This window comes from Rhinoderma darwinii, chromosome 10 (genome assembly GCF_050947455.1).
Source record: "Rhinoderma darwinii isolate aRhiDar2 chromosome 10, aRhiDar2.hap1, whole genome shotgun sequence".
Taxonomy (NCBI): domain Eukaryota; kingdom Metazoa; phylum Chordata; class Amphibia; order Anura; family Rhinodermatidae; genus Rhinoderma; species Rhinoderma darwinii.
The window spans coordinates 2,319,604-2,346,279 of record NC_134696.1 but is presented as its reverse complement, the minus strand read 5'-3'; the positions used below and the strand labels follow the sequence as shown (position 1 = coordinate 2,346,279).

General features: G+C 42.2%; 2 protein-coding genes across 4 annotated transcripts in view; one reads left to right on the top strand and one right to left on the bottom strand.

Annotated features, from left to right (window-relative positions):
* KCNJ5 (potassium inwardly rectifying channel subfamily J member 5) overlaps positions 1–26,676 on the top strand; it is a 63,355-nt gene that overhangs the window by 4,622 nt on the left and 32,057 nt on the right. For all 3 annotated transcript variants that reach the window (XM_075839153.1, XM_075839151.1, XM_075839152.1), the window contains exons 2-3: positions 73–240; positions 691–734. In XM_075839153.1, the coding sequence (XP_075695268.1) occupies positions 220–240; positions 691–734 (65 nt within the window). In that variant the 5' untranslated portion in view covers positions 73–219. The remainder of the gene's footprint in view (positions 1–72; positions 241–690; positions 735–26,676) is intronic.
* Positions 17,132–18,280, bottom strand: KCNJ1 (potassium inwardly rectifying channel subfamily J member 1). Its single transcript, XM_075840615.1, has one exon. It carries the CDS (start codon positions 18,257–18,259, stop codon positions 17,132–17,134), a length of 1,128 nt encoding a protein of 375 aa, XP_075696730.1. The 5' UTR covers positions 18,260–18,280.

The following is a 26,676-nucleotide window of genomic DNA, read 5'->3' as shown; positions in this document are numbered from 1 at the left end:
GCATGGTGTGATAAATTTGCTGCATGCTGTCCTGTCTCTACTTGATTTTAATCCATATTCTTGGCTTTTCAGATCTCAACACAAAGTACCAAAACCAGTGGAGTGGAGTCAGCCAGTCGTGTTTTAGTCAGACTGAACGTGGGAGCGATGTTTATCTGATATGTGTTATAAACTAGAATATGACAAACTGTGGCAATCCCATTACTGAGAGTCCCACTGATGAGAAGCTGCGACCAGAAGGTATGAAAGCTATTGCACAATGACCGTACATGTTACTTTGTGTCTCTGTAACCACTTCACTTACAGATACTTATAGATGTACATAGTAATCCTTCAAATTAGTGGACTTGGTGTGATCCGGAGTCAATAAAGCTGGGGAACCCCAAAAAAGACCTACTATAACAATGCAAATAAAATGGTATATCTTACTTGTGACTCCTAAGTCAAGAATATGGTTGTCTCTGTTACTGAAAGACCTCTGCATGCGGTCAGTGAATGGATACATTCATTGTTTCAATTCATAGATCTTGAAAATGGTGAAGATTTGAAGCACAGTCTATAAGGAAGTTGCAACGATGAAGCTTTATGTATAATCGGAAAAACACTTTTTAAATAATATGATGAAATGTGTCTCCGGTTAATATTTACTTTTTACACCTTTCCTTTTTTTTTTTCTCTCCCCCGTTTTAGAGAATGAAACCACACGCACCGAAACCACTTGGGACCCCAGAATTGTGAGTTGCTATTTTTGATCTTTTCCCATATTTGTAGGTTCCACATAGCAAAATTTAGGGTGTGATAAATTTACCACCTTTTTTAAGATCCATTCTTTATGTAACAAAATTTCACAATAAGTAATCTGACGACGTATGTTCTTCTAGCGTACACCAGAAGTGCTGGTTATGATTAGACTTTATGATTATAAAGCGTTATATAATACAACCCTTTCATGTGCACTTCTGTTATTAAAACCCTTCTAATACACGTAATATATTGCTGCACCTGTATTTTTACATTCATTGTAACTTTTTATTCATGGAAGCCATTAATGTTCATAAGTTGGAAGCCTTAGGCCTCATGCACGCATACCAGATTTTCTGTCCAGAATTGCTGGCAAAAAATCCACAATGGAAGATTTTTGTAGGCAAGTGGATGAGATTTAAAAATTCTCATCCACATTCTGCTGAGCATTTTCTGAGGGGTAATCTGCAGCAAAGTCCTCATGTAACGCACGCAGATTTTGCTGCGGAAAAGCTGCAACAAATCCACTACATGTGTTTGACTGTTCTTAAAGAGGCTCTGTCACCAGATCGGCGCTGCAATGTAGATAAGAGTAACGTTTTTTGTTTTTTTTATAAAACAAGCATTTTTGGCCAAGTTATGACCATTTTTATATTTATGTAAATGAGGCTTTCTAAAGTACAACTGGGCGTGTATTGTGTGTGTACATCTGGGCGTTTTTACTTATTTTACTAGCTGGGCGTTGTGAATGATGCTGACGAATCAGCATCATCCACTTCTCTTCAGAACGCCCAGCTTCTGGCAGGGCAGACACACAGCGTGTTCTCGAGAGATCACGCTGTGACGTCACTCACTTCCTGCCCCAGGTCCTGCATCGTGTCGGACGAGCGAGGACACATCGGCACCAGAGGCTACATTTGATTCTGCAGCAGCATCGGCGTTTGCAGGTAAGTCGATGTAGCTACTTACCTGCAAACGCTGATGCTGCTGCAGAATCAAATGTAGCCTCTGGTGCCGATGTGTCCTCGCTCGTCCGACACGATGCAGGACCTGGGGCAGGAAGTGACGTCACAGCGTGATCTCTCGAGAACACGCTGTGTGTCTGCACTGCCAGAAGCTGGGCGTTCTGAAGAGAAGTGGATGATGCTGATTCGTCAGCATCATTCACAACGCCCAGCTAGTAAAAGAAGTAAAAACGGCCCGATGTAACGAACATAATACACGCCCCGATGTACACACACAATACACGCCCAGTTGTACTTTTACTTTACACGCCCAGTTGTACTTTAGAAAGCCTCATTTACATAAATATAAAAATGGTCATAACTTGGCCAAAAATGTTCGTTTTTAAAAAAAACAAACGTTACTCTTATCTCCATTGCAGCGCCGATCTGCTGCAATAGGAGATAGGGGTTGCAAAATCTGGTGACAGAGCCTCTTTAAAGCGGTTTCCATTACATTTCTTTTCTCAAAGGTTTAATTTTTGCAATTTTAAACAAAAGTAATCGGACCTAAATATGGCAGTTACAACGGGAAAATCACATTCTTTTGACCTATGTGCAGATTATATTCATTCTTTCCACCATTGCCGGCCACCGTGTTCTTCTCTTCCATTTAGATGGAAAACATTGGGGCGATAGACTAATAAGTTAGAACAGGCAGTTAGAAGATTGATCATAATGGGGCAGAATGTATGATAACTTTGGTGCTTCTAGCTACCCATCAGACACTTCTTTTCCTTATACCACCTCTTGGTTGTCTTGGTTTACAGCATTTTTTTGCACCAAAGTGTTACGGCTTTTTTTTGTGCACGGTGGCATGTTTGATGCCACACCTGTTTTTTATAGACCACTCCCCCTTTTGAAGCGAGGCACAAAAGTGTCTAAAAAGTTAGTAAATGTGCTGCACAGCATGGACACCAGGATTCTGGCACATTTTGGATAGTAAATCTGCCCTATTGTCTCTTGGCTGCCAAAACCTGTCTCAGCCGGGCCCAATGACCTGCGTTTCTTATGGATTGAGTATTAGTGTAGCCGGCTCACTGCCTCGTGCGTTCTCCCTGATGTCGATTTAGGGACTGAAATAGCCGACAAAACCTTCTTTGCTGCTCTGCAGTTTCATGATACCGTGTCATTCTAGCTCAGGCCGTATTATCCTCGTAATCTCAAGCCACAGTCTCTCCCACACTAATCAATGGTGCACGTTGGTGATGTCTAATATTAGTTTGGTTGCTGGTACATTTGATTGACGCTTCCTGTAGTTGTCTGACTGGTAATATTCCTGCCATTGATATGTGCTCGTATAATCACACTGAAGCTTTTTTTAAGTATTTGCATTGAAGGAAGTCGTTAAATGTCAGAATGTAATCTATAAAGTCTGACTGCACTATGAGCGCAGGTTTGTCATTAGGTTTACAGACTATCCAGTCATCGGAATTAAAATGATTATTGCAGCTTTCGTGGCTCAAATATTTTTGTGAATTAAGGCGCAGTCACACAACCAATTTTCATGTATTTCGTGCTACAAACTATGTAAAAGTTTTCTTCATCGGAGGAGAAAGGTTGATGCATTCATACAGCTTTAGGGGTCATGGACATGAGAGAGGCCTGTGCATGAAGTCTACACTAGCTCACGGAGCCTCGACGTGTGTCGCTGCTTCCATACAGCACCATAATAGGAGATATTTTCCTCTAGTTAATGCTTCTAGGGGAGAATCCTCCTTATTACAGCGTCCGATAGAACATGCCGTCATTTATTAATGTCAGATTCTGGATTATGGAAGTACAGGCCGCCCACACCTCTATGGCTGCCATATTACTATTCTGTAAAACGTAAAGCTGCTACTGGGCCATAATAGAGCGATGTGCGTGTGCGCCTTGTTGTCGGTCTGTCTTACATCTGTATGTTTCTTGATAAAACCGAAGCTGATTCCATCATTAATTTGTGTTTGATTTTTTTTTATTACCATTTTTTTTCATCGTGGGGCCCATTTTTGTAGGAAGTGCAGTCATATTGGTTGTCTCTTTTTAAATTATCTTCTCCGGAACATGGTAAAATGTTATTAATTCAACTTGCTGATTCAAAAGTGACGAGAAATATGGCTGCACTTCCAGGACTAAGGAAATAGACCGACATATAACTGGAGCGATCACCAGGATACAGAATCACCAGCGAGCTGGCCGCGACCGTGGGATGTCTGTGCGAGCTGGCCGCGACCGTGGGATGTCTGTGCTTAGCCGCTTGACCTGACTACGTCGTTGGGCCACACCAGTTGTCCAGCTCGTGCAGTGTAACTGATGCAGCTTATATCAGGGTAATGTCCTGTCAGAATTAGAAGCCAGTGGCCAGAGGACGGCATTGGCTTTGAGTTCTCGCACCTTTTTATCCACCATAGTTGTAGCATTTACTCTATATCGTTTGGTCACTTCCACGGTGGTGTCTTTCTCCCTTGCTTCATTGGCGCACAGGACATTGCAGATAATATAGCCTTTGGCACACAACACTATTTTTTTATTTTTTGTTCTTTAAATCTTATCCGGTCAGGATCAGTTGTGTGCTGTGGACACATTAGAATTTTTAGAGGGTCCAATGCATACAAAGTACCCACTTATGTGTAAACTAAATATTATTGTTACATGGTGCTTATCGCTCGTCTTCATCTGTAAGTCATAGAAAGCGAGTTTCCCATCAGATAAACGTAACCAGTGTGTATAGAGCGGGCTGAATATTCTGGTAGGATCCAGTTACATCAACTTCTGGCACCGTCTGTAACTGATGTTTGCTCCCAGCTCCTAATTGTCTTAAGGTGGTTTTACATTTGGTAGATATCGGCCTTGTTTAACCACCTATGACATCAATTGGTGCTCGTTTGCGCCTTTCACAAAGCGCAACAATCGCGAGTATGGGGACAAAATATCGTTACTACGATCATTCGTCCCTATGCATTTGCTTTATGTTGGCGTCACATCTCTCTGTTTACACAGTGCTGCCGACTAGTGACCATTTTTTGGGCTGCATGAAAGATGCATTTAGCCGATGAACAAGCATTTTCTCGCTCATCATCAGATCTTTTCTCTGTTTACACAGGCCAATGATTGGAAACATACGTTCATACGAATGCTCATGCACCAGATCATAGGCCTGTGTAAAAAAGACCTTTACTGTCTAATGGCGTTGGTATCTCCATACAGATAGGAGAAACCCCCACCTCTGCTACATACACTAAAGGTAGTATTACACGGCCTGACGTGGGCCGTATAAACGAGCGCCGATCAATGAGACCGCTCGATGATGGGCGCTCGTTTGCTCCTTTCACAAGGGGGACAAGTGCTCGTTACTCCGATCGCTCGTCCCATACGTTTCTATCATGTCGGCAGCGCGTCTCCCTGTTTACACATCAAGATGAGATGCCGACGAAGAGAACGGTTTACACATTTAAAACGATGCAATCAGCTGATGAATGAGCGTTTGCTCGTTCATCGGCTGATCGTTTCCCTGATTACACAGGGTAATTATCGGGAACGCTCGTTTGCCCGATAATTGGCCAATGTAAAAGGGCCTTAACCCCTTCCCTCTTTGGCCACTTTTGACCTTCCTGACAGAGCCTCATTTTTCAAATCTGACATGTTTCACTTTATGTGGTAATAACTCCGGAATGCTTTTACCTATCCAAGCGATTCTGAGATTGTTTTCTCGTGACACATTGGACTTTATGTTACTGGCAAAATTTGCCCGATACATTCAGTATTTATTGTGAAAAACACCAAAATTTAGCGAAAAATTGCAAAAATTAACATTTTTCTCAATTTAAATGCATCTGCTTGTAAGACAGGCAGTTATACCACACAAAAATGTTGCTAACTAACATCCCCCATATGTCTACTTTAGATTGGCATCGTTTTTTGATCATCATTTTATTTTTCTATGACATCACAAGGCTTAGAACTTTAGCAGCAATTTCTCACATTTTCAAGAAAATTTCAAAATGCTATTTTTACAGGGGCCAGTTCAGTTGTGAAGTGGCTTTGAGGTCCTTAGATATTAGAAACCCCCAATAAGTCACCCCATTTTAAAAACTGCACCCCTCAAAGTATTCAAAACAGCATTTAGAAAGTTTCTTAACCCTTTAGACATTGCGCAGGAATTAAGGCAAAGTAGAGGTGAAATTTACAAAGTTCATTATTTTTTTCCAGAAATTCATTTTGAATCCATTTTTTTTGTACCACAGAAGGTTTTACCCAAGAAATGCAACTCAATATTTATTGCCCAGGTTCTGCAGTTTTAGGAAATATCCCACATGTGGCCGTAGCGTGCTACTGGACTGAAGCACCGGCCTCAGAAGCAAAGGAGCACCTAGTGGATTTTGGGCCTCCTTTTTATTAGAATATATTTTAGGCACCATGTCAGCTTTGAACAGGTCTAGTGGAACTAAAACAGTGGAAACCCCCCAAAAGTGACCCCATTTGGGAAACTACACCCCTCGAAGAATTTATCTAGGGGTGTAGCAAGCATTTTGACCGGCCAGTTTTTTTGCAAAAATTTTTGGAACTAGGCCATGAAAATGAAAATCTAAATTTTTTCAAATAAAATGTAGGTTTAGCTAATTTTTTTTCATTTCCAAAAGAACTAAAGTAGAAAAAGCACCACAGCATTTGTAGAGCAATTTCTCCCGAGTAAAACAGTGCCCCACATGTGGTAATAAACGGTTGTTTGGACACACGGCAGGGCTTAGAATGGAAAGTGCGCCATTTGGCTCTTGGAGCTCAAATTTAGCAGAAATGGTTTGCGGAGGCCATGTCACATTTGCAAAGCCCCTGAGGTGACAAAACAATGGAAACCCCCAACAAGTGACCCCATTTTGGAAACTATACCCCTCGAGGAATTTATCTAGGGGTGTAGCAAGCATTTTGACCGGCCAGTTTTTTTGCAAAAATTTTTGGAACTAGGTCATGAAAATGATAATCTACATTTTTTCAAATAAAATGTAGGTTTAGCTAATTTTTTTTCATTTCCAAGAGAACTAAAGGAGAAAAAGCACCATAAAATTTGTAAAGAAATTTCTCCCGAGTAAAACAATGCCCCACATGTGGTAATAAACGGCTGTTTGGACACACGGCGAGGCTGAGAAGGGAAAGTGCGCCATTTGGCTTTTGGAACTCAAATTTAGCAGGAATGGTTTGTGGAGGCCATGTCGCATTTGCAAAGCTCCTGAGGGGACAAAACAGTGGAAACCCCCAACAAGTGACCCCATTTTGGAAACTACACCCCATGAGGGAATTATCTAGGGGTAGAGTGAGCAGTTTTACCCCACAGGTTTTTTAAAGAACTTATTGTAACTAGGCCGTAAAAATGAAAATCTACATTTTTTCAAATAAAATGTAGGTTTAGCTAATTTTTTTTCATTTCCACAAGGACTGAAGGAGAAAAAGCACCACAACATTTGTAAAGCAACTTCTCCCGAGTAAAATAATACCCCACATGTGGTCACAAACATCTGTTTGGACACACGGTAGGGCTCAGAATGGAAGGAGCACCATTTGGATTTTGGAATGGTTTCTGGGTGTCATGTCATATTTGCTGAGCCCCTGTAGTACTAGTACAGTGGAAACACCCCAAAAGTGACACCATTTGGGAAACTGCACCCCCTGAGGAATCATCTAGGGGTATAGTGAAAATTTTGATCCCAAAGGTTTTTTGCTGAATTAATTAGAATTAAGCCATGAAAATGAAAAATATTTTTTTTTTCCAACAAGATGTAGTTTTAGATACACATTTTTCATTTTTACAAGGAATAGAGAAGAAAAAGCACCCCAACATTTGTAAAGAAATTTCTCCCGAGTACGGTAACACCCCATATGTGGTTATAATCGACTGTTTACATATATGGGAGCATTCAGAAGAAAAGGAGCGGTATTTATCTTTTGGAGCGTAGATTTTGCTGGAATGGGTTGCGGATGCCATATTGCATTTGCAAAACCCCTGATGTACCAAACAAAAGTGACCCCGTTTTAGAAACTACACCCCTAAAGGCATTTATCAAGGGATGTAGTGACAATTTAGACTCCACAGGTGTTTTTCAGAAATGAATACGCAGTGGATGGTGCAAAGTGAAAATTGCAATTTCTCCACTGATCTGCCCATTCACCGCACAAGATGTTGTGCCCCTAGAGAATCTTACCCCATAAATTGTTAAGCGGGTTCTCCCGGGCATGGTAATGCCTTACTTGTGGCCATAAATTGCTGTTTGGGCACACTGTAGGGCTAAGAAGGGAAAGACCGCCATTTTGAGCATGGATTTTGCTTGGTAATAGTTCTGTTTGGGGTTTTGCTGGTATTTCAGCTTATAATGTGGTGGCATATGTAATCTGTGCGGAGAACATCAGGGGTATATGTAATCTGTGCGGAGTACATCAGGGTATATGTAAGCTGGGCGGAGTACATCAGGGTATATGTAAACTATGCGGAATACATCAGGGTATATGTAATCTGGGCGGAGTGCATCAGTGTATATGTAATCTGTGCGGAGTCCATCAGGGGATATGTAAGCTGTGCGGAGTCCATCAGGGGATATGTAAGCTGTGAGGAGTACATCAGGGTATATGTAAGCTGGGCGGAGTACATCAGGGTATGTGTAATCTGTGCGGAGTATATCAGGGGTATATGTAATCTGTGCGGAGTACATCAGGGCATAATAGGAGGGTATAATCATGGGGTAAATAATACAATTCTCCATAGGTGTGTGTTACGCTGTGAAGCGATCCGTTATGCACAGGCCGGCGTCACACTGATAAACGGTTTTCTTTCTTATCCCTCCTTTGTAACGCTCTGCACCTTTTGGGGACTTTTTCTCCTTCGTAGTTTGGGAAATATTGCTGGGAAAGTTTTGCGCTGGTATAATACGGGCGCCCTCGCTTCCAGCGGATGTGCTATGTCCATTCCCTTTCCTAGTTCCTAAATACTAGGGCCCTGAAACTGAAGGAATGTTCCCCTCCGACCTGCGCATTGAGATGGTTTTTTCATCACCGCATTACTAGTGCCATAACTTTTTTATTTTTCAGTTGATTGAGCGGTGTGCGGGCTTGTTTTTTGCGAGACGGGCTGTAGATTTTATTGGTACCATTTTAGAACACATACGACTTTTTGATCACTTTTTATTTCATTTTTTGGTAAAGGAAATTACCAAAAACAAGCAATTCTGGAATAGTTTTTTATTGTTTTTTTTTCTCTGCATCCACAGTGCGCCCTAGATTACATGTTAGCTTTATTCTGCGGGTCGATACGATTACGGCGATACCAAATTTATATAGTTTTTTTTATGTATTGCGGCTTTTGCACAATAAAATCACTTTTTTTATAAAATCATTTGTTTTCTGTGTCGACATATTCTAAGACCCATAACTTTATTATTTTTGCGTGCACAAAGTGGTGTCAGGGATTATTTTTTGCGGCACGGATTGGCGTTTTTTATTAGTACTATTTTGGAGTAAATGTGACTTTTTGATCACTTTTTATAGCATTTTTTGGAAGGAGATGTGACCTAAAAACAAAGATTCTGGCGCTGTTTTTCATGTTTTTTTTTACCGCGTTCACCGTGCGGGATAAATTACATAATAGTTTTGTAGTTTGGGTCGTTACGGACGCGGCGATACCAATTATGTATAGTTTTTTTTATTTTTACGGTTTTTCCCATAATAAAATACTTACTATGGGAAAAAAGTCAGTTTAGCTTTATTTTTATTTGAAATGTGTGTGTTTTAATTGTTTTACCACATTTTTATTTACTTTTTTTTACTTTTTTTACTTGTCCCACTAGGGGACATGAGGGCCTGATGCCCCGATCGCTACTCTAATACACTGCACTACATACGTAGTGCAGTGTATTAGCGCTGTCAGTTATTCACTGACAGCAAGCCTATGAGGACTCGCCGCAGGCGGGTCCTCATCGGCTCCCGTACAAGGCAGACTCGGACGCCATTTTCTGGCGTCCGATTGCCACAGCAACCCAGCGATTGCATCACTGGGTTGCCGATCGGGTGAAAACCTATCAGATGCTGCGCTCTATTGAGCGCAGCATCTGAGGGGTTAATCTGCCGGATCGGAGAGTAGCTCCGGTCCTGGCAGTTACAGGAGGGTGCCAGCTGTATAATACAGCTGTCCCCCCGCAGTGATAGTGCCGGCTCTGCTTCTGAGCCCGCACCATCACTGCGCCGTATATATACGGCGCTTTGCGGGAACCACCTCCCGACAGCGCCGTATATATACGGCGTATGTCGGGAAGGGGTTAAGGGTAGGAACACACAGCGTAAACACTGCAGATTTTCTGCAACGTTTTTCATTGCGGCAGCGTGGGGGAGATTTGAACAAATCTCGTCAGCACACAGCGGAAAAAATCAGTCAAAAAAACCATTCATAAATTGACCTGGTGCGTTTTCTTTAAGCCGCGGCATGGTATTTAATGCTGCAGAATCCTTATCTTCTATTGCGGGTTTTCCACATTGAATTAAATGGGGAGGTAAAACCCGCAACAAAGAGCTATGTGTTGTGACTTTTGCAGAAGAAACTGATTCCTCCACAAAAACCGCAAGTGAGAATTTTTTAAATATATTTTTGATTTGCGTAGTAGTCATGGTGACACGATCCTTTATTCTAAGCGCAGCCCGGCTTCCTGGAATGACATTTCATCCCATGTGACTGCAGCAGCGGTCACATGGACTACAGAGTCATCTCAGAAGAGAGGGACGTGTCGCCATGACTACGGCCGGGGTTAGTATGAACTTTTCTGTTTATCTAGTGCCGCTTTACGAAGCTAAAAATTCCGCCCGAAAAACTGCACCACAATTTGGTGTGGTTTTACGGACAGAACGTGCTGCGGGTTCTAGGTTGGATACGCTGTGTAGTTTTGCGCGTCATATCTCACTAGTGTGTTCCTATTCTTATGATCTAAGGTTTCTCTTATTGATCTATAATGTGCATCCTTGGCAGTAAAGTGGTAGTAAGGCTTCCTTCACCTCCTGCTCCAGGGTCCTGTTCCGTCTGAGCTTTCCGTCGGAACGGGACCCTGACTGACACAAACGGAAACCATAGGTTGATTTCAATGGTGACGGATCCGGTGCCGTTTGTCTCCGTTGTGCGAGGGTTCCATAGTTTTGACAGAATCAATAGCGTAGTCGACTGCACAACTGAGATAAACGGAAACCATTGTCACCGGATCCGTCACCATTGAAATCAACCTATGGTTTCCGTTTGTGTCAGTCAGGGTCCCGTTCCGACGGAAAGCTCAGACGGAACAGGACCCTGGCGCAGATGTGAACGAAGCCTAACCTATAATGCAAGGTAAAAAGTACTATGAGATTAAGATATAAACCTGATACCACAGTGAAATCCCGTTCAGTCTGGCGCCTATGGTCCGGAAATCAGGATTTATGTTTTTACTGAAAGGGATCTCTGGTTTCTGTAAATTTAATGTTTTGTTTGTTTTAATTGCATAGTGCAAATGTTTGCTGTTTTTCCCATTTACTTTATGTATCATTTCCTCATGGTTTTCAAGATCTCTGCATGCACCATTGAATGTGACTCTTCATTGTTTACATTTTAAGGAATTATTTCTGGTCATGTGGCGATCAAACTGGTAGATGACTTATGAGAAAAATCTCTTATAAGGGTGCCCATACACGATGCGGCAGCAGCCGAGGACCACATGGCAAAAACTGCATGCTCGCCGCAGATTGCCATGGTTTTGAGGCAAGTACTGGGTGAAGCACATGACCGAGCACCACACTGCTATTACGGCTCGTATACGGGCACCCTCCCTGTGCTACGTGCCGTGCACCTGTGCGATCATCAGGACTAAGGCCCCATGCACATGACCGTAAATGCGGACAGCAATACGGTCCGCAATTACGGACCCGCCCGGTTCTATTGGCCGCGGACACCTGCCTGTATCGCTACGGATAGGTGCCCGTGCCATATAACCGTGCCGGGACTTATGGAACATGTCCTACTTTTCGTTTTTTTCTTTATATGGGAGCACGGCCCGAAAATGCGGCCCGCAGCCAGCCGTGCCCGCAATTGCAGGCCTTGATTACGGGCACGGCCGTGTGCATAATATTGTCCTCTGAAATTTTGTAGCTTATATTGTGGCATCTTCAGTATGGAATCTCCACCATACATCCACACCAATCGACAGCATGCGACCCCGGCTGTAATGTCGCTTTCTTTTAAAACTACTCTATGTCTTGTGGAGGATCTGTAGGCGATGAGAGTCCTTGCTCTTTTTTTTTTCCTGAGCATGCTAGATTATCTGACTGTTATTGGCAACATATTACATGAAAATATTTATTAAACAGGAATATTAAAAGGTAAATTCAGTTCCTATAACATGAAAGTGGTGAATGTAGCATCGTATGAACAGATCAGATACAACCGCAAAGTGTCCTTGAAAAATATTTAACAACATTGGAAACTTTGCTGTCACGTTGAAAAAGAATTGCGCATTTCTCTGCTGACATGCAATGAAGCAATACAGTTATTAGCATTTATTATATGTGTACTATGATTGATCTAGGAAATATATTACAGATATTTGCATGTTACAATGTATACAACTCTTCATACTCAGTGCTACAGCTGCTCTTGAATTTGTATTCACCTTTTTCCAAGATGTCTTAAATTTTTCATCTTCTTGGCATCTTTGGATATTCATGATGCTGGTGTGGAATGGCATGGTCTTGGCTGGAGCGTGCTTATTGTGCTTAAATACATCAAGCTTAGGCCTCATGCACACCAACGTGCTTTTGCAGCCGCAATTCCCCCGAAAATCCACGGGAGAATTGCGGCCCCATTCATTTCTATGGGGCCATGCTCACGACCGTACATGGCCCGGGAGCCCGCACCGCAGAAAGAACGGACATGTCTTATTACAGCCGTGTTCTGCGGTCCGGGCTCATTGAAAATAATGGCCGCGGCCATGTGCATGGCCCGCGATTTGCGGGCGGCTCGCGGCTGACCGTCCGCTGCCAGCCGACCCGAAAATCACGGCCGTGCACATGGCTACAGTCGTGTGCATGAGGCCTTAGTTTTTATTCTTGTTTAGTAATGCCATAGGTATTTGACAGATGGAGATTTGTGACTTAGATCTATTATGTTATCAGTATTGGTTTTGTATATTCTGTACGTTGTATTTAGGCACAAAAAATTAAGAAAATCTAAAAGGTTGATAACATCCGAACACGTTCTGTCATTAAGGTAGTACACCGAGATGACAAATTAATACTTTGTCAATTTCCTTTTGTCATCATTAGTCCGTTTATGGATTAGCAGTCTTGTAGTTTGCAGCGTATTCTACTATGGGGCTATATATATATAAGTAATTACAGAAGTGTAAAATAGATGCAGAGACCTTAGGTTTGCTTTACTCTTTATGACTATAATATTGAATTGTTTAGGTTACAGGTACCATACGTGGCTGACTGTCTCAGCACCTCAAGGTGTAGACGAGATGTGAAGCAACGTAATAAAATCACAAGCTGCTGACCGTGGGATTTCCAATCATGTTTTCGGGTCCTGAGGGCAGTGAAGTCTCTCAAGCTTCTCTTTGTGGCTGTAAACGCCGGTCAATTTGTCAAAACCATTCTAATCATGTCATTTTATGGTGCGTTACTGATCGCACTGTACTAAGAATAACCATTATGGCAGTACATTGAAAACAACGTGATGGCACACAGATGTTCAGATATGATTTTATAGCCACACTTTCCATACAACATCCGTAATGCAATGGCATAAATAATACATAAATGTTAACCTGGGTACAGAACTCCCATAATAACTGAATAGAATGGTTCGTTGGTTTAGAACATTGCGGGACACGAGGTGTTTGGTTTATTAATAATAACTTTTATTTATATGGCGACATCCTGATCTGCAAGCAACTAAAACGACAAAAACAAATGAACAATGAGACAAAAGAAGAGAGTACCCTGCCCATAAGAGCTTACACTCTACAGGAGAGAGGACCATGTTGACCATAAGAGCTTACACTCTACAGGAGAGACCCTGCTGACCATAAGAGCTTACACTCTACAGAAGAGAGGACCCTGCTGACCATAAGAGCTTACACTCTACAGGAGAGAGGACACTGCTGATCATAAGAGCTTACACTCTACAGGAGAGAGGACCCTGCTGACCATAAGAGCTTACACTCTACAGGAGAGAGGACCCTGCTGACCATAAGAGCTTACACTCTACAGGAGAGAGGACCCTGCTGACAATAAGAGCTTACACTCTACAGGAGAGAGGACCCTGCTGACCATAAGAGCTTACACTCTACAGGAGAGAGGACCCTGCTGACCTTAAGAGCTTACACTCTACAGGAGAGAGGACCCTGCTGACCATAAGAGCTTACACTCTACAGGAGAGAGGACACTGCTGACCATAAGAGCTTACACTCTACAGGAGAGAGGACCCTGCTGACCATAAGAGCTTACACTCTACAGGAGAGAGGACCCTGCTGACCATAAGAGCTTACACTCTACAGGAGAGAGGACCCTGCTGACCATAAGAGCTTACACTCTACAGGAGAGAGGACCCTGCTGACCATAAGAGCTTACACTCTACAGGAGAGAGGACACTGCTGACCATAAGAGCTTACACTCTACAGGAGAGAGGACACTGCTGACCATAAGAGCTTACACTCTACAGGAGAGAGGACACTGCTGACCATAAGAGCTTACACTCTACAGGAGAGAGGACACTGCTGACCATAAGAGCTTACACTCTACAGGAGAGAGGACGCCGCTGACCATCAGAGCTTACACTCTACAGGAGAGAGGACCCTGCTGGCCACAAGAGCTTACACTCTACAGGAGAGAGAACCCTGCTGGCCATAAGAGCTTACACTCTACAGGAGAGAGGACCCTGCTGACCATAAGAGCTTACACTCTACAGGAGAGAGAACCCTGCTGACCATAAGAGCTTACACTCTACAGGAGAGAGGACCCCGCTGACCATAAGAGCTTACACTCTACAGGAGAGAGGACCCCGCTGATCATAAGAGCTTACACTCTACAGGAAAGAGGACACTGCTGACCATAAGAGCTTACACTCTACAGGAGTGAGGACCCCGCTGACCATAAGAGCTTACACTCTACAGGAGAGAGGACCCCGCTGACCATAAGAGTTTACACTCTACAGGAGAGAGGACCCTGCTGACCATAAGAGCTTACACTCTACAGGAGAGAGGACCCTGCTGACCATAAGAGCTTACACTCTACAGGAGAGAGGACCCTGCTGACCATAAGAGCTTACACTCTACAGGAGAGAGGACACTGCTGACCATAAGAGCTTACACTCTACAGGAGAGAGGACACTGCTGACCATAAGAGCTTACACTCTACAGGAGAGAGGGCACTGCTGACCATAAGAGCTTACACTCTACAGGAGAGAGGACGCCGCTGACCATCAGAGCTTACACTCTACAGGAGAGAGGACCCTGCTGGCCACAAGAGCTTACACTCTACAGGAGAGAGGACCCTGCTGGCCATAAGAGCTTACACTCTACAGGAGAGAGGACCCTGCTGACCACAAGAGCTTACACTCTACAGGAGAGAGGACCCTGCTGGCCATAAGAGCTTACACTCTACAGGAGAGAGGACCCTGCTGACCATAAGAGCTTACACTCTACAGGAGAGAGAACCCTGCTGACCATAAGAGCTTACACTCTACAGGAAAGAGGACCCCGCTGACCATAAGAGCTTACACTCTACAGGAGAGAGGACCCTGCTGACCTTAAGAGCTTACACTCTACAGGAGAGAGGACCCCGCTGACCATAAGAGCTTACACACTACAGTCGACTGCGCTAGTGATTCCATCGAAAAAACGGAAACCTGCAGGAATGGTGACAAACAGAAACCATTAGCAATGTTTCCGTCACCATTTATATCAATGGTGATGCAAACGGAATCTAAGGTTTCTGTTTGGCTTTCCGTTGAGGAGTTTATTCCAACGGAACCCCTGAATGGAAAGCCAACGCTGATGTGAACAGGCCCTTACCACTATTTATGATTGAAACGAAGAAATTATTGGGGGTTTTGTTTCCTTTTGGAGTTTATATTGCTGCTTCATGTTTATGCATTAATGAAATTCCTGATGATTCATGAGGCCAATGATAACTTTGCACTGCTGCAATCTGTAGATCCAGAAGTATTTTGTGTTATTCGTTGCTTTTAGTCGCCATTTTAAATTGAGTGCTGGTTGAGCATGCGTAATGCTGCTGCGGCGTCGTTCACTTTTATATGGAGCTGAGAGAGATAGCAGAGTACGGAGCTTGACTATCTGTCATTCCCATAGAAAGTGAACAGCGCGGCAGCCCAAATTCTTGACCGCCACTCTATTTAAATGGGTGAAACGGTACATTCGTTTTTTTTTTACAATTTGACTAGAAGCCATCAAACTCCCATATGGCATTTTCTAACACTTTCTTCCCTACAATCTCCTCTCACCTTGGGATATAACGGAACAGGGATTTTCCTATATAATCGTGTTTTGTTTTTTGTTTATTTGTGGGATGGGGGGCACGTCCTGCAGTTAGGAGGCTGTTATCACCGATGTACAAGGCTGCAGGATTTCTAAAGTGCTATGGTTATGCATCCCTCCAACAGAAGTGCAGAACTTTGGATCTTAAAATACTGAGACAGGGAAGATGTTTTCCTTTTTACAACAAATATGTTTACCGTAGCTTGAAGTAACTGCGAAATGAATAGGACCAGCATAGGAATAAATATGTGATGATCTAGGGCATGTAATGTAGTATATGAACACACTATGGCCCACGTTTACTAAGCAGTTTACACCAGTCTTTGGTGAAAACTGCGGCAAAAAAGTTGCACGTTTTAGTCAAACTTATTAAGAAAGTTGGAAAATGGCACAAATAGCAGATGTAGATTTGGCACAAAACACAGTGCGGACCTATATATATATATTTTCCCGTTTTGTGTTCCTTTTTAAAAGAAAATGCCATTGTGTGTCCCTTGTGCGATCACTGGCAATAATATAAATAAATAGGTATCCTGTAAAAAGACGTAACAGTTTTACTCGGAGTATAAATATATTTTGCTTAGCAGATATTGTATCGTTTATTTTGCAACCGTCTTCTCTGCAGTGACTCATGGCCTCTAAGCGCCTGTTCACGCCATACAGCTAAGATCCGATCTATTTAAGTGACAGATATTTATAAAAGCTTTGTAAAGACCTGTCTTGTTACATTTTTGCATTCTCACAGAGAAGTTACACAAATAATCAGTCCTTGCGGACTCTAATAAGTGATTTCTTTTAGCCCCTCAAGGACCTTCTCACACACACAAAAGACACAAAAACTATATAAAATCAAACCTTTTACATTTTAGTTTCATTGTCTTCAGTGGTTTCCGAAATCTCTGTGACCGTAAAGGCTGGGTTGTCATAGCCCCTCTTAAGTTTGGCTTTGGTGTCCTTCTCATTATAGAGACAAAATGCACAATGTGGAGTCTCCACCTCGACAGTCTTGCTGAAGTTACTGAAGTCTACCCGATATTTGCCTTCCTTGGTTTTTGACACGATTGGGGCAAATCTGAATCCCCAGAGCACTTCTTCGGGAGTGTAAGATGTACGGACCTGACAGGTAGCACTTGTCGCCTCCACGGTGCCATCTAAAAAGACCACAAGCTCAAATTCGTGTTGTAGTAAAGTCTCCACGGACATCTCAAAAAAAGGACTGTTTTTATCAATGACATGGTAGATTGTCAGTGGAGAAACAAAAAAGAGGTTCTCGTTTCCAGCATCCACTATGAACTCAATATTTACTTGATCCAGAATAATCGTCTCTCCTTCTGGGGTGAGGGTTGTTTTTAGAAGTTTTCCATAAATATGACTCCCTATCAAAAGGCTCTTCCTTAGATTTGCTACTCTAATGAGTAGACACAGCTTTCCTCCTCTCTTACTTATGACCGCATTCTTGCTGAAAGTTATGGTCTTGCCTCTCTTTTTGGGTCTGGAGATTTTAGCTAGGATGGCTCCACACATGAAAGAGTTAATAATGACCCCCAAAATTGACTGGGCAATCAGCAGGAATATAGCTGTAGCACACTGCTCCGTCACACAACGGTACCCGTAGCCAATGGTCACTTGAGTTTCCAAAGAGAAGAGAAATGAAGAAGTCAGGCCGTTAATATTTACAACACACGGGGTGTGATTAACAGGGGGGTCAAACTCTGGAAGGTCTTTATGTAAGTAGGCGACTGCGTACCACAGCAAACCAAACAGGAACCAACTCCCCAAAAAGGCAGAAATAAAAATGGTCATCTTGTACCTCCATTTCAAGTCCAGAACTGTGGTCCAGATGTCAGCCAGGAAAGCCACCCTAGATTGTTCTTCCACATTCCCAAACTCAATGTTGCATCTTCCGTCCTTGGATACCAGCCGTGCCCGCCGCCGCTTGTTCTCTTTAAGATGGATATTTAACTTCTTCCCCAGGTAAGCGAGCATTCTGGAATGAAGTAACCGCCACCTGCAATGAAAGGGACAATATCAGTCTGATATATTGCTACTGGAAGATAGTACTGCAGATACAGTGTTGACAAAGATTGTGATGGATCAGCGATTGCTTCATGCAATATATAATCCACTGGGATAGACGCCAAAGGAAAAAAAGGTGTTGGATATTGCAGCTCGTCCTGTTTATCCAGAGATTGTTTAAATAAATATCACTTCTCTTTCCCTATTGGGGACGGTATCTGATCTTGTTGGATCTCAAGTGTTACTTAATAGTATAAAATCTATTCTTAATATAACAAGTCACTTTTTGTTCTCTTATTTTATTGTTGAGTAGCAATTTCCATGTAGAATTTGCAATTCTGGACTTAATAGCAAAGTCCGTCCTCAGATCATTTCTCTAGTTACATTATTACTATTCTGTGTGTCCTGGGCATCAGGGAGGGCCGGATAACCAACTGTTGATGAACATCCAAATGATCGCAGAGAATAGTTAAATGAGGGGTGTGTTAATTGACGAGTCTGAGCTTACATAACCTATTTATCATTAAGCTATAGAATGTAGATGTATGGCTTTACCACCAGCACTTCCAGTTTCCTTATCACCATGAGGTGTACCTATAACTATGCACCTAGTGCCACAACACCATCGCCTGCATTCTCCTGCCTGTCCCTAAGGCCATCCGTTGCTGATCTTTCACTGGCACAATCTCATATGGTTTAGGCTTAGTATAGTTCTGTAGCTGCACACAGACTATCTTTTATATTATAATTTCCTTAAAAGCTATGTACACCTTTTGAAAACGTTACTTTTTTTAATTTTTTTAAATAAAAATAATCTATGTTTGGTGATTTTATTTTTACTTTTTGAGATACAGCTTTTTTGTATCCTGTATGCAGAGTTATGAACTTAGATGTGGTCGGTAACAGCTTGATCCTGCTTCTTCGAGAAACACAGGACTCGCTGTCACTGATCCTGTCAGTCCAGCTGACCTGACGGATACAGGTTTCAGCGCAAGATACAGCTGCTCTGTGTACTGTATAGAAAGCAGCTGTATCTCAAAGTAAAAATAATTTGTAATAAAAATGTGAAAACTGCACAAAACACGCTGATACATATGCCATAGCTATATATATATATATATATATATATATATACATACATACATACACACATGTTTTCAAAGGTGTACATAACCTTTAAAGCCAAGTTACAATGCTTTTAGAATATATATATATATATATATATATATATATATATATACATACACACACACACACACACGGGCATGCAGTGGTTTCCAGTCGTTCCCTCTGATACGGGAAAGTATAAAAAGTTCGGTATAGGGGAACACACCCTAAATCCTTTGTTGGGCCACGCTATAAACAGTATGATATAGTGGCCAGGACGACCCGAAAAACTAGCTGAGCACTGATGTCAGTTACCCACCAAATGGGTAGTGTGATACTGTATCACCCCTAGTAGTCTGTATAGAAAACTTAAATTGCCAACTTAAGAATATCATCTGAAATGTTTTTTCTTTATTGTATGTGGCACCCAAAATAAGGCCGCAATAGTATTACAACCGTGGTTTGAGTGAGTAAATCTAGTGTGTTGTGGCTGTATCACCACTGGGTGAAACTGGTCTAACGTGGAAGATTGTCTTAATTCTCAAAGTGAACCTGTCACGTTGATCTTGCGGTTCTATTAGCGGGCAGCATGTTATACAGAAGGATATGTATATTGTATAAAGTGTAAATTACTGCTATAATTCTTATGGGGTTTATATGGAGATGTGCACTCGGGGACCGGTATAAACATTAGAGACACTTCCTTATAACCGACACTAATTACAATACATTATAATTCCTTATGTTATAGTTACCATACATGAACATTTCACACGCTCCGGTCTCTCTCCTGTCAGTGTCTACTCCTCAATCAAGTGCCCCAAGTAAGTTCCCCCTTTACTCTGCCCGGCTCAGGTCTTTTATACCCTTTTGGTGGCTACAGCTGTTTGATCTTCCCTGCTGGAAGACGCCCAGTCTCATCTCCACAATCAAATTAACTTTTAATGAACAGATTAGGCTTCCCCCTCATACAACTTTCTAAAGAAGAATTATCAAGCCAGCTCCGTATCATCCAGTTTTAGCATATCATGACATCCTGAGATTGTCAATTTATTTACTGTTGTCACTTCAAGATGGAGACGTAAACACTATTTAGCATCTGTACCTGCGATACCCCAAGAGCTTTTGATGTGAGAATCCGTATAAACAATGAGTATTTTACATATTGATGAGGTACAATCCACTCAGACATACAACCAAACCCATGACTCTCTCCATCTTGAATTCACATAAATGAAATCGCTTATATTAGGGGTGTCAAACTCATTTTCACCGAGGGCCACATCAGCCTTATGGTTGCCTTCAAGGGGCCGATTGTAATTGTGAGACTGTATAAATGTAACCGCTCGCTTAACTGTTAAGGAGTCGTTACACTTATATTAATCCACAGTGCCCCAGATGGTAATAATGATCACTTAGTGCCCCCTCAGTCACCGTGATCCCACACAGTAATAATGCCCTAGTTGAGCCCCCTGTCGATAGCGCCACACACACAGTCCCCTGTAGGTAGCGCCACACACACAGTCCCCTGTAGGTAGCGCCACACACACAGTCCCCTGTAGGTAGTGCCACACATAGGGCCCAGAGCTCCCCAGGCCACATAGGCCCCAGAGTGGAGAGCAGTAGCTTACCGCACTCCACTCTGCCTGACGTGACTCACATTTAGCAGGTCACGCGGCGGCGGTCTGAGTGAGGTTGGTGCTGGCTTGGGAATTAACCAGTTCAGTCACTGATGTTAGGTCAGGTGACTGGAGTGGTCCACTCCCGGCACTGACCACACTCAGGCTTACTCACTTGGCCACGTCCTTCATATTTTCAGATTGAAAAGATGCTCGTGGCTGCCTACTCTGCCCTTTGAACTGCGCATGTCCTTTTTGGCGCATTCACAGTGCAATGTTTCGGGAGAACTAAATCCCAGATGGTGCTTTTTTTCTGCCGGACACTACGGGCAGCAGAAAAGAACACCTGTAGAAGTCCTGCTGTTGTGGCGCTGAATGTAAAAACCTGATTCAGGTTTTTAGATGCAGCGGACATCGCAGGCACATAAAATGGGGCGGTGGGCTGGATTCTGCCCATGGGCCTCATGTTTGACATGTGTGGCTTATATTATAACAAATATAACATACTATAAGATTTTCACTACTCTAAGGTCTATATTTCTTATACAGTTCTGATTCGTACAGCTCTGATTAATCCTAATTGGCCAATGTACATTGTTTCTTCTTGGGGGTTGTCCAGAAAGTCATTTTAAATTTTTCTTTTTTTTCTTTCTCATCACCTGCCATTTTCCCCCCCTGCAATTTGAAACAGAATTCTGGCGCATTTTGTTTAGTAAATCTCCCCCAATGTTGCTCATATATTCAATGGTAACGTCATCACTACATGTGATTGTTTGTTTCTTATTGAAAACTTTTTGTAAATAAGCGATTAAGAAAAAGGGAAACACAGGATTCCTCTGATTTAAACAAAACGGAACATTATGGTAGACTTAATAATTTTGGCATTAAAGCCCATGTCCACATTTGACCAATTTTCAGTTAAAATAAAATTAATCTACATAAGAGGCTGTCGCTCTTCATGACATTACCTATCCTGTACGAAGTTACATCCTGTATTATACTCCAGAGCTGCACTCGCTATTCTGCTGGTGGAGTCACTGTGTACATACATTACATTACATTACTTATCCTGTACTGATCCTGAGTTATATCCTGTATTATAATCCAGAGCTGCACTCACTATTCTGCTGGTGGAGTCACTGTGTACATACATTACTTATCCTGAGTTACATCCTGTATTATATTCCAGAGCTGCACTCACTATTCTGCTAGTGGTGTCACTGTGTACATACATTACATTACTTATCCTGTACTGATCCTGAGTTACATCCTGTATTATACGCCAGAGCTGCACTCACTATTCTGCTGGTGGAGTCACGGTGTACATACATTACTTATCCTGTACTGATCCTGAATTATATCCAGTATTATACTCCAGAGCTGTACTCACTATTCTGCTGGTGGAGTCACTGTGCACATACATTACATTACTTATCCTGTACTGATCCTGAGTTACATCCTGTATTATACGCCAGAGCTGCACTCACTATTCTGCTGGTGGAGTCACTGTGTACATACATTACATTACTTATCCTGTACTGATCCTGAGTTACATCCTGTATTATACTCCAGAGCTGCACTCACTATTCTGCTGGGGGAGTCACTGTGTACATTACATTACTTATCCTGTACTGATCCTGAGTTATATCCTGTATTATACTGCAGAGCTGCACTCACTATTCTGCTGGTGGAGTCACTGTGCACATACATTACATTACTTATCCAGTACTGATCCTGAGTTATATCCTGTATTATACTCCAGAGCTGCACTCACTATTCTGCTGGTGGAGTCACTGTGTACATACATTACATTACTTATCCTGTACTGATCCGGAGTTACATCCTGTATTATACTCCAGAGCTGCACTCACTATTCTGCTGGGGGAGTCACTGTGTACATACATTACATTACTTATCCTGTACTGATCCTGAGTTACATCCTGTATTATACACCAGAGCTGCACTCACTATTCTGCTGGTGGTGTCGCTGTGTACATACATTACATTACTTATCCTGTACTGATCCTGAGTTATATCCTGTATTATACTCCAGAGCTGCACTCACTATTCTGCTGGTGGAGTCACTGTGTACATACATTACATTACTTATCCTGTACTGATCCTGAGTTACATCCTGTATTATACACCAGAGCTGCACTCACTATTCTGCTGGTGGTGTCGCTGTGTACATACATTACATTACTTATCCTGTACTGATCCTGAGTTATATCCTGTATTATACTCCAGAGCTGCACTCACTATTCTGCTGGTGGAGTCACTGTGTACATACATTACATTACTTATCCTGTACTGATCCTGAGTTACATCCTGTATTATACTCCAGAGCTGCACTCACTATTCTGCTGGGGGAGTCACTGTGTACATACATTACATTACTTATCCTGTACTGATCCTGAGTTACATCCTGTATTATACACCAGAGCTGCACTCACTATTCTGCTGGTGGTGTCGCTGTGTACATACATTACATTACTTATCCTGTACTGATCCTGAGTTATATCCTGTATTATACTCCAGAGCTGCACTCACTATTCTGCTGGTGGAGTCACTGTGTACATACATTACATTACTTATCCTGTACTGATCCTGAGTTACATCCTGTATTATACTCCAGAGCTGCACTCACTATTCTGCTGGTGGAATCACTGTGTACATACATTACATTACTTATCCTGTACTGATCCTGAGTTATATCCTGTATTATACTCCAGAGCTGCACTCACTATTCTGCTGGTGGAGTCACTGTACTTACATTACATTACTTATCCTGTACTGATCCTGAGTTATATCCTGTATCATACTCCAGAGCTGCACTCACTATTCTGCTGGTGCAGTCACTGTGTACATACATTACATTACTTATCCTGTACTGGTCCTGAGTTACATCCTGTATTATACTCCAGAGCTGCACTCACTATTCTGCTGGTGGTGTCGCTGTGTACATATATGACATTATTTGTCTTTCTGCAGGCTCAATTCTGTAGGCTTCCCACCATTTTCTGCTGTCCGTATAGATTCTCTATATATAAACTATGGTGTTCAGAGGTGGACGTACTCTTTTAGCTGCCCATAGACATGCAATAAATAACCATTCCATATTCATGTTATTTTAAAGGGGAGGAGGTGGAGAGAAGTAAAATCCAACCTGTTCGATCATGACATACCTGTTGGGACAGTTCCTACTGTGATTGTTAAGGGATCTCTGCAAAATCAATACCGACTGACATGAAGTGTCCACTGACAGGACGGGTGCAGCAGCTTACACTCCCTGCGTCTTTGCATCTTCCATTCCATATTATCCCATCTTTCCCACTTGTAAAGGCAGTGATTCTCTTTATGATTTGATACAATAAGGAATAGCTGGTTATGCAAATCCCCGGTATATTATACTTAAAACTTATGCGGATACTCGAGCAAGTTCAAGGTGGAAGGGTCAATCTAAAAATGTATAGCAAAAGTATTAACCACGCCGTGTTTGAGTCTAATCATTTCTGTCATATGTAGTCCATTTCAGGGTATCCCGTCCAGACTGTGAACCTCCTAAAACATTTGTGAATGTCCTGATATGTCATTTGTTAATTGTGCCCAGTGTCGGATGCCATTCCCTGCTCCCGTGATGCCCTCTGTCCTCACATGCACATTAATTAATAATTGCATTCAATTGTAAAAGTCAAATAAAACCATAACAGCCACAAAACCCCTCAGTGCAAATTGTGAACAAGATACTTATTAACCAAGTTAATGTTGCATGCTTTTTCTTGGTAAACCTCATTTCTAGTTCCATTCTGCCATGGAAAATTTCTGTTTGTAGCAGTTCTGCGTGGTCTGTCTTATGTTCGCTGCCCCTGATCTGAGTATTGCGGGCACTCCCAGAAATGTAAGAAGCTGTAGGAGGGAATCTGCAGAGACTGTTTTTTCCACCTATGTATTTATCCAATGTTTTAGTCTAGGTTTCAAAACGCCTATCAACATAAATGAGTCAAATAGAACAACACATACCGTAACAACACATAAGCTGAAACCCGCACAGCTAGTTAACCCATCAGGTCAGAGATACGCTGCATTGACGATATCCCTGCTGTTTTGCTTTTTGTCATTGCTGATACAGATGTGTGATTTAATGATGAGTTATGTTTACTCTTCTCACAGTTTATCTGCAGACCTGACATGAGATAGTGAAGCTTGTGTGTTCCATTATTCCCTATGTTGTGTGATATTGGAAAATGTCATTAAATTAGCAGGTACTTTTTGTATAAAAATGCTTTAATGAGACTTAAAGTGAATCTCCTCCCTTTTTATTACCGTGTTTTTAGGTCCAACATTGTGCAGCTCCTCATCCGCTTACATGATAAAATGCTGGTTGCCTGCAGGGTTATAGAATTATATATATTCTGTTACCAAACCTTAGGGGAGAAATCTATCTGTATGGCACGTGTATTTATTTCAGTACTTGTGTTTTAGTTTTATATGTGGAAGGTAGTGCACTATTGCGTAGCTAAAAAAGAAACTGAATGCGCTCCTACAATACTGAAATACAGAGAGAGAAACCTTTTTGTCTTTTTTCCAAGATGTCAACCCCCCGACCTATTGAGGAATTGCAATACAACATTATTCAAGTTTTATTAGATCCAGCACCGTTCCAGGGCGGGAGTGTCGCTAACTTGGGGAATATGATGATGGGTGCTGCTGTGCTTTCCTGAGCCCCCTAGCCTCTTCATTGTAGGCATCATGGGGGTCTCCGCAGTTGGACCCCCAAAAATCAGACGTTTGTGTCTTATCCCATCTATATTTCGTCATCTTTATGGTGGGAGTTTTCCATTGTAATTATTTTTTAGGCAGTCTAATCAGTTGCTCAGCAGCTTCCATATTTTAAGGGCTGTTGCATGACGACGCTGACCCCGACTTGGGGGTGACACGGGCAGATCTCTACAAGGAGGTGATGATGTCACCGTTATTCACTGGCAGCGCGCGTTGTTACACCCTTCATAGAGGGAGTAAGAGGCGTCACAGTGATGCAACCAGGAGTTCTTGTTTTTTTTAACATTTATGTTTTTAAGAATTATCCAGCAGGAAACTTTTTTTTCCTTGATGGACTTCCAGTTATTGTCTTAATGATTTCATCTTATTCTCTTAACAATGTTCACAACTCTGTGTTACTGTGTGCTAAGAAATAAATGTTAGTAATCACCATGAGCAAAGGTGAGCGACCTCTCTGGAAGGTGTACCAAGAAGAAAAACCTCTGCAATCATTAAATTACCCCCTCCCCAAAAGTAGACTCCCAAACAGGGGAAAGGGTGATCTGATTCCTGAAGGAATTTTGAGACAGATTTTTTTCTGCCTGCAAAATACTCCGTGTGAACAGGGCCTTATTATCTTCCCATTGGGAGGCGCTGCAGGAACAATGCTCCCCTTATCGGTAGATTGGGTGACCTAGTCAGACCAGAGTTGGACAATGTGCGGCTAGCCTCAGAGCTGAAAGCAAGTTAAACCTTTTTTTATGCCAACACAAAATAATCCTAACAGCTGTATAGATCTAAAGCAACTGAATCACCAGTCTCCTCTATTATATAAGGTTCCTGCACACGATTTCACTTATCTGAACACATTCATTAAAACACACACATCCTTGTGGATCATCC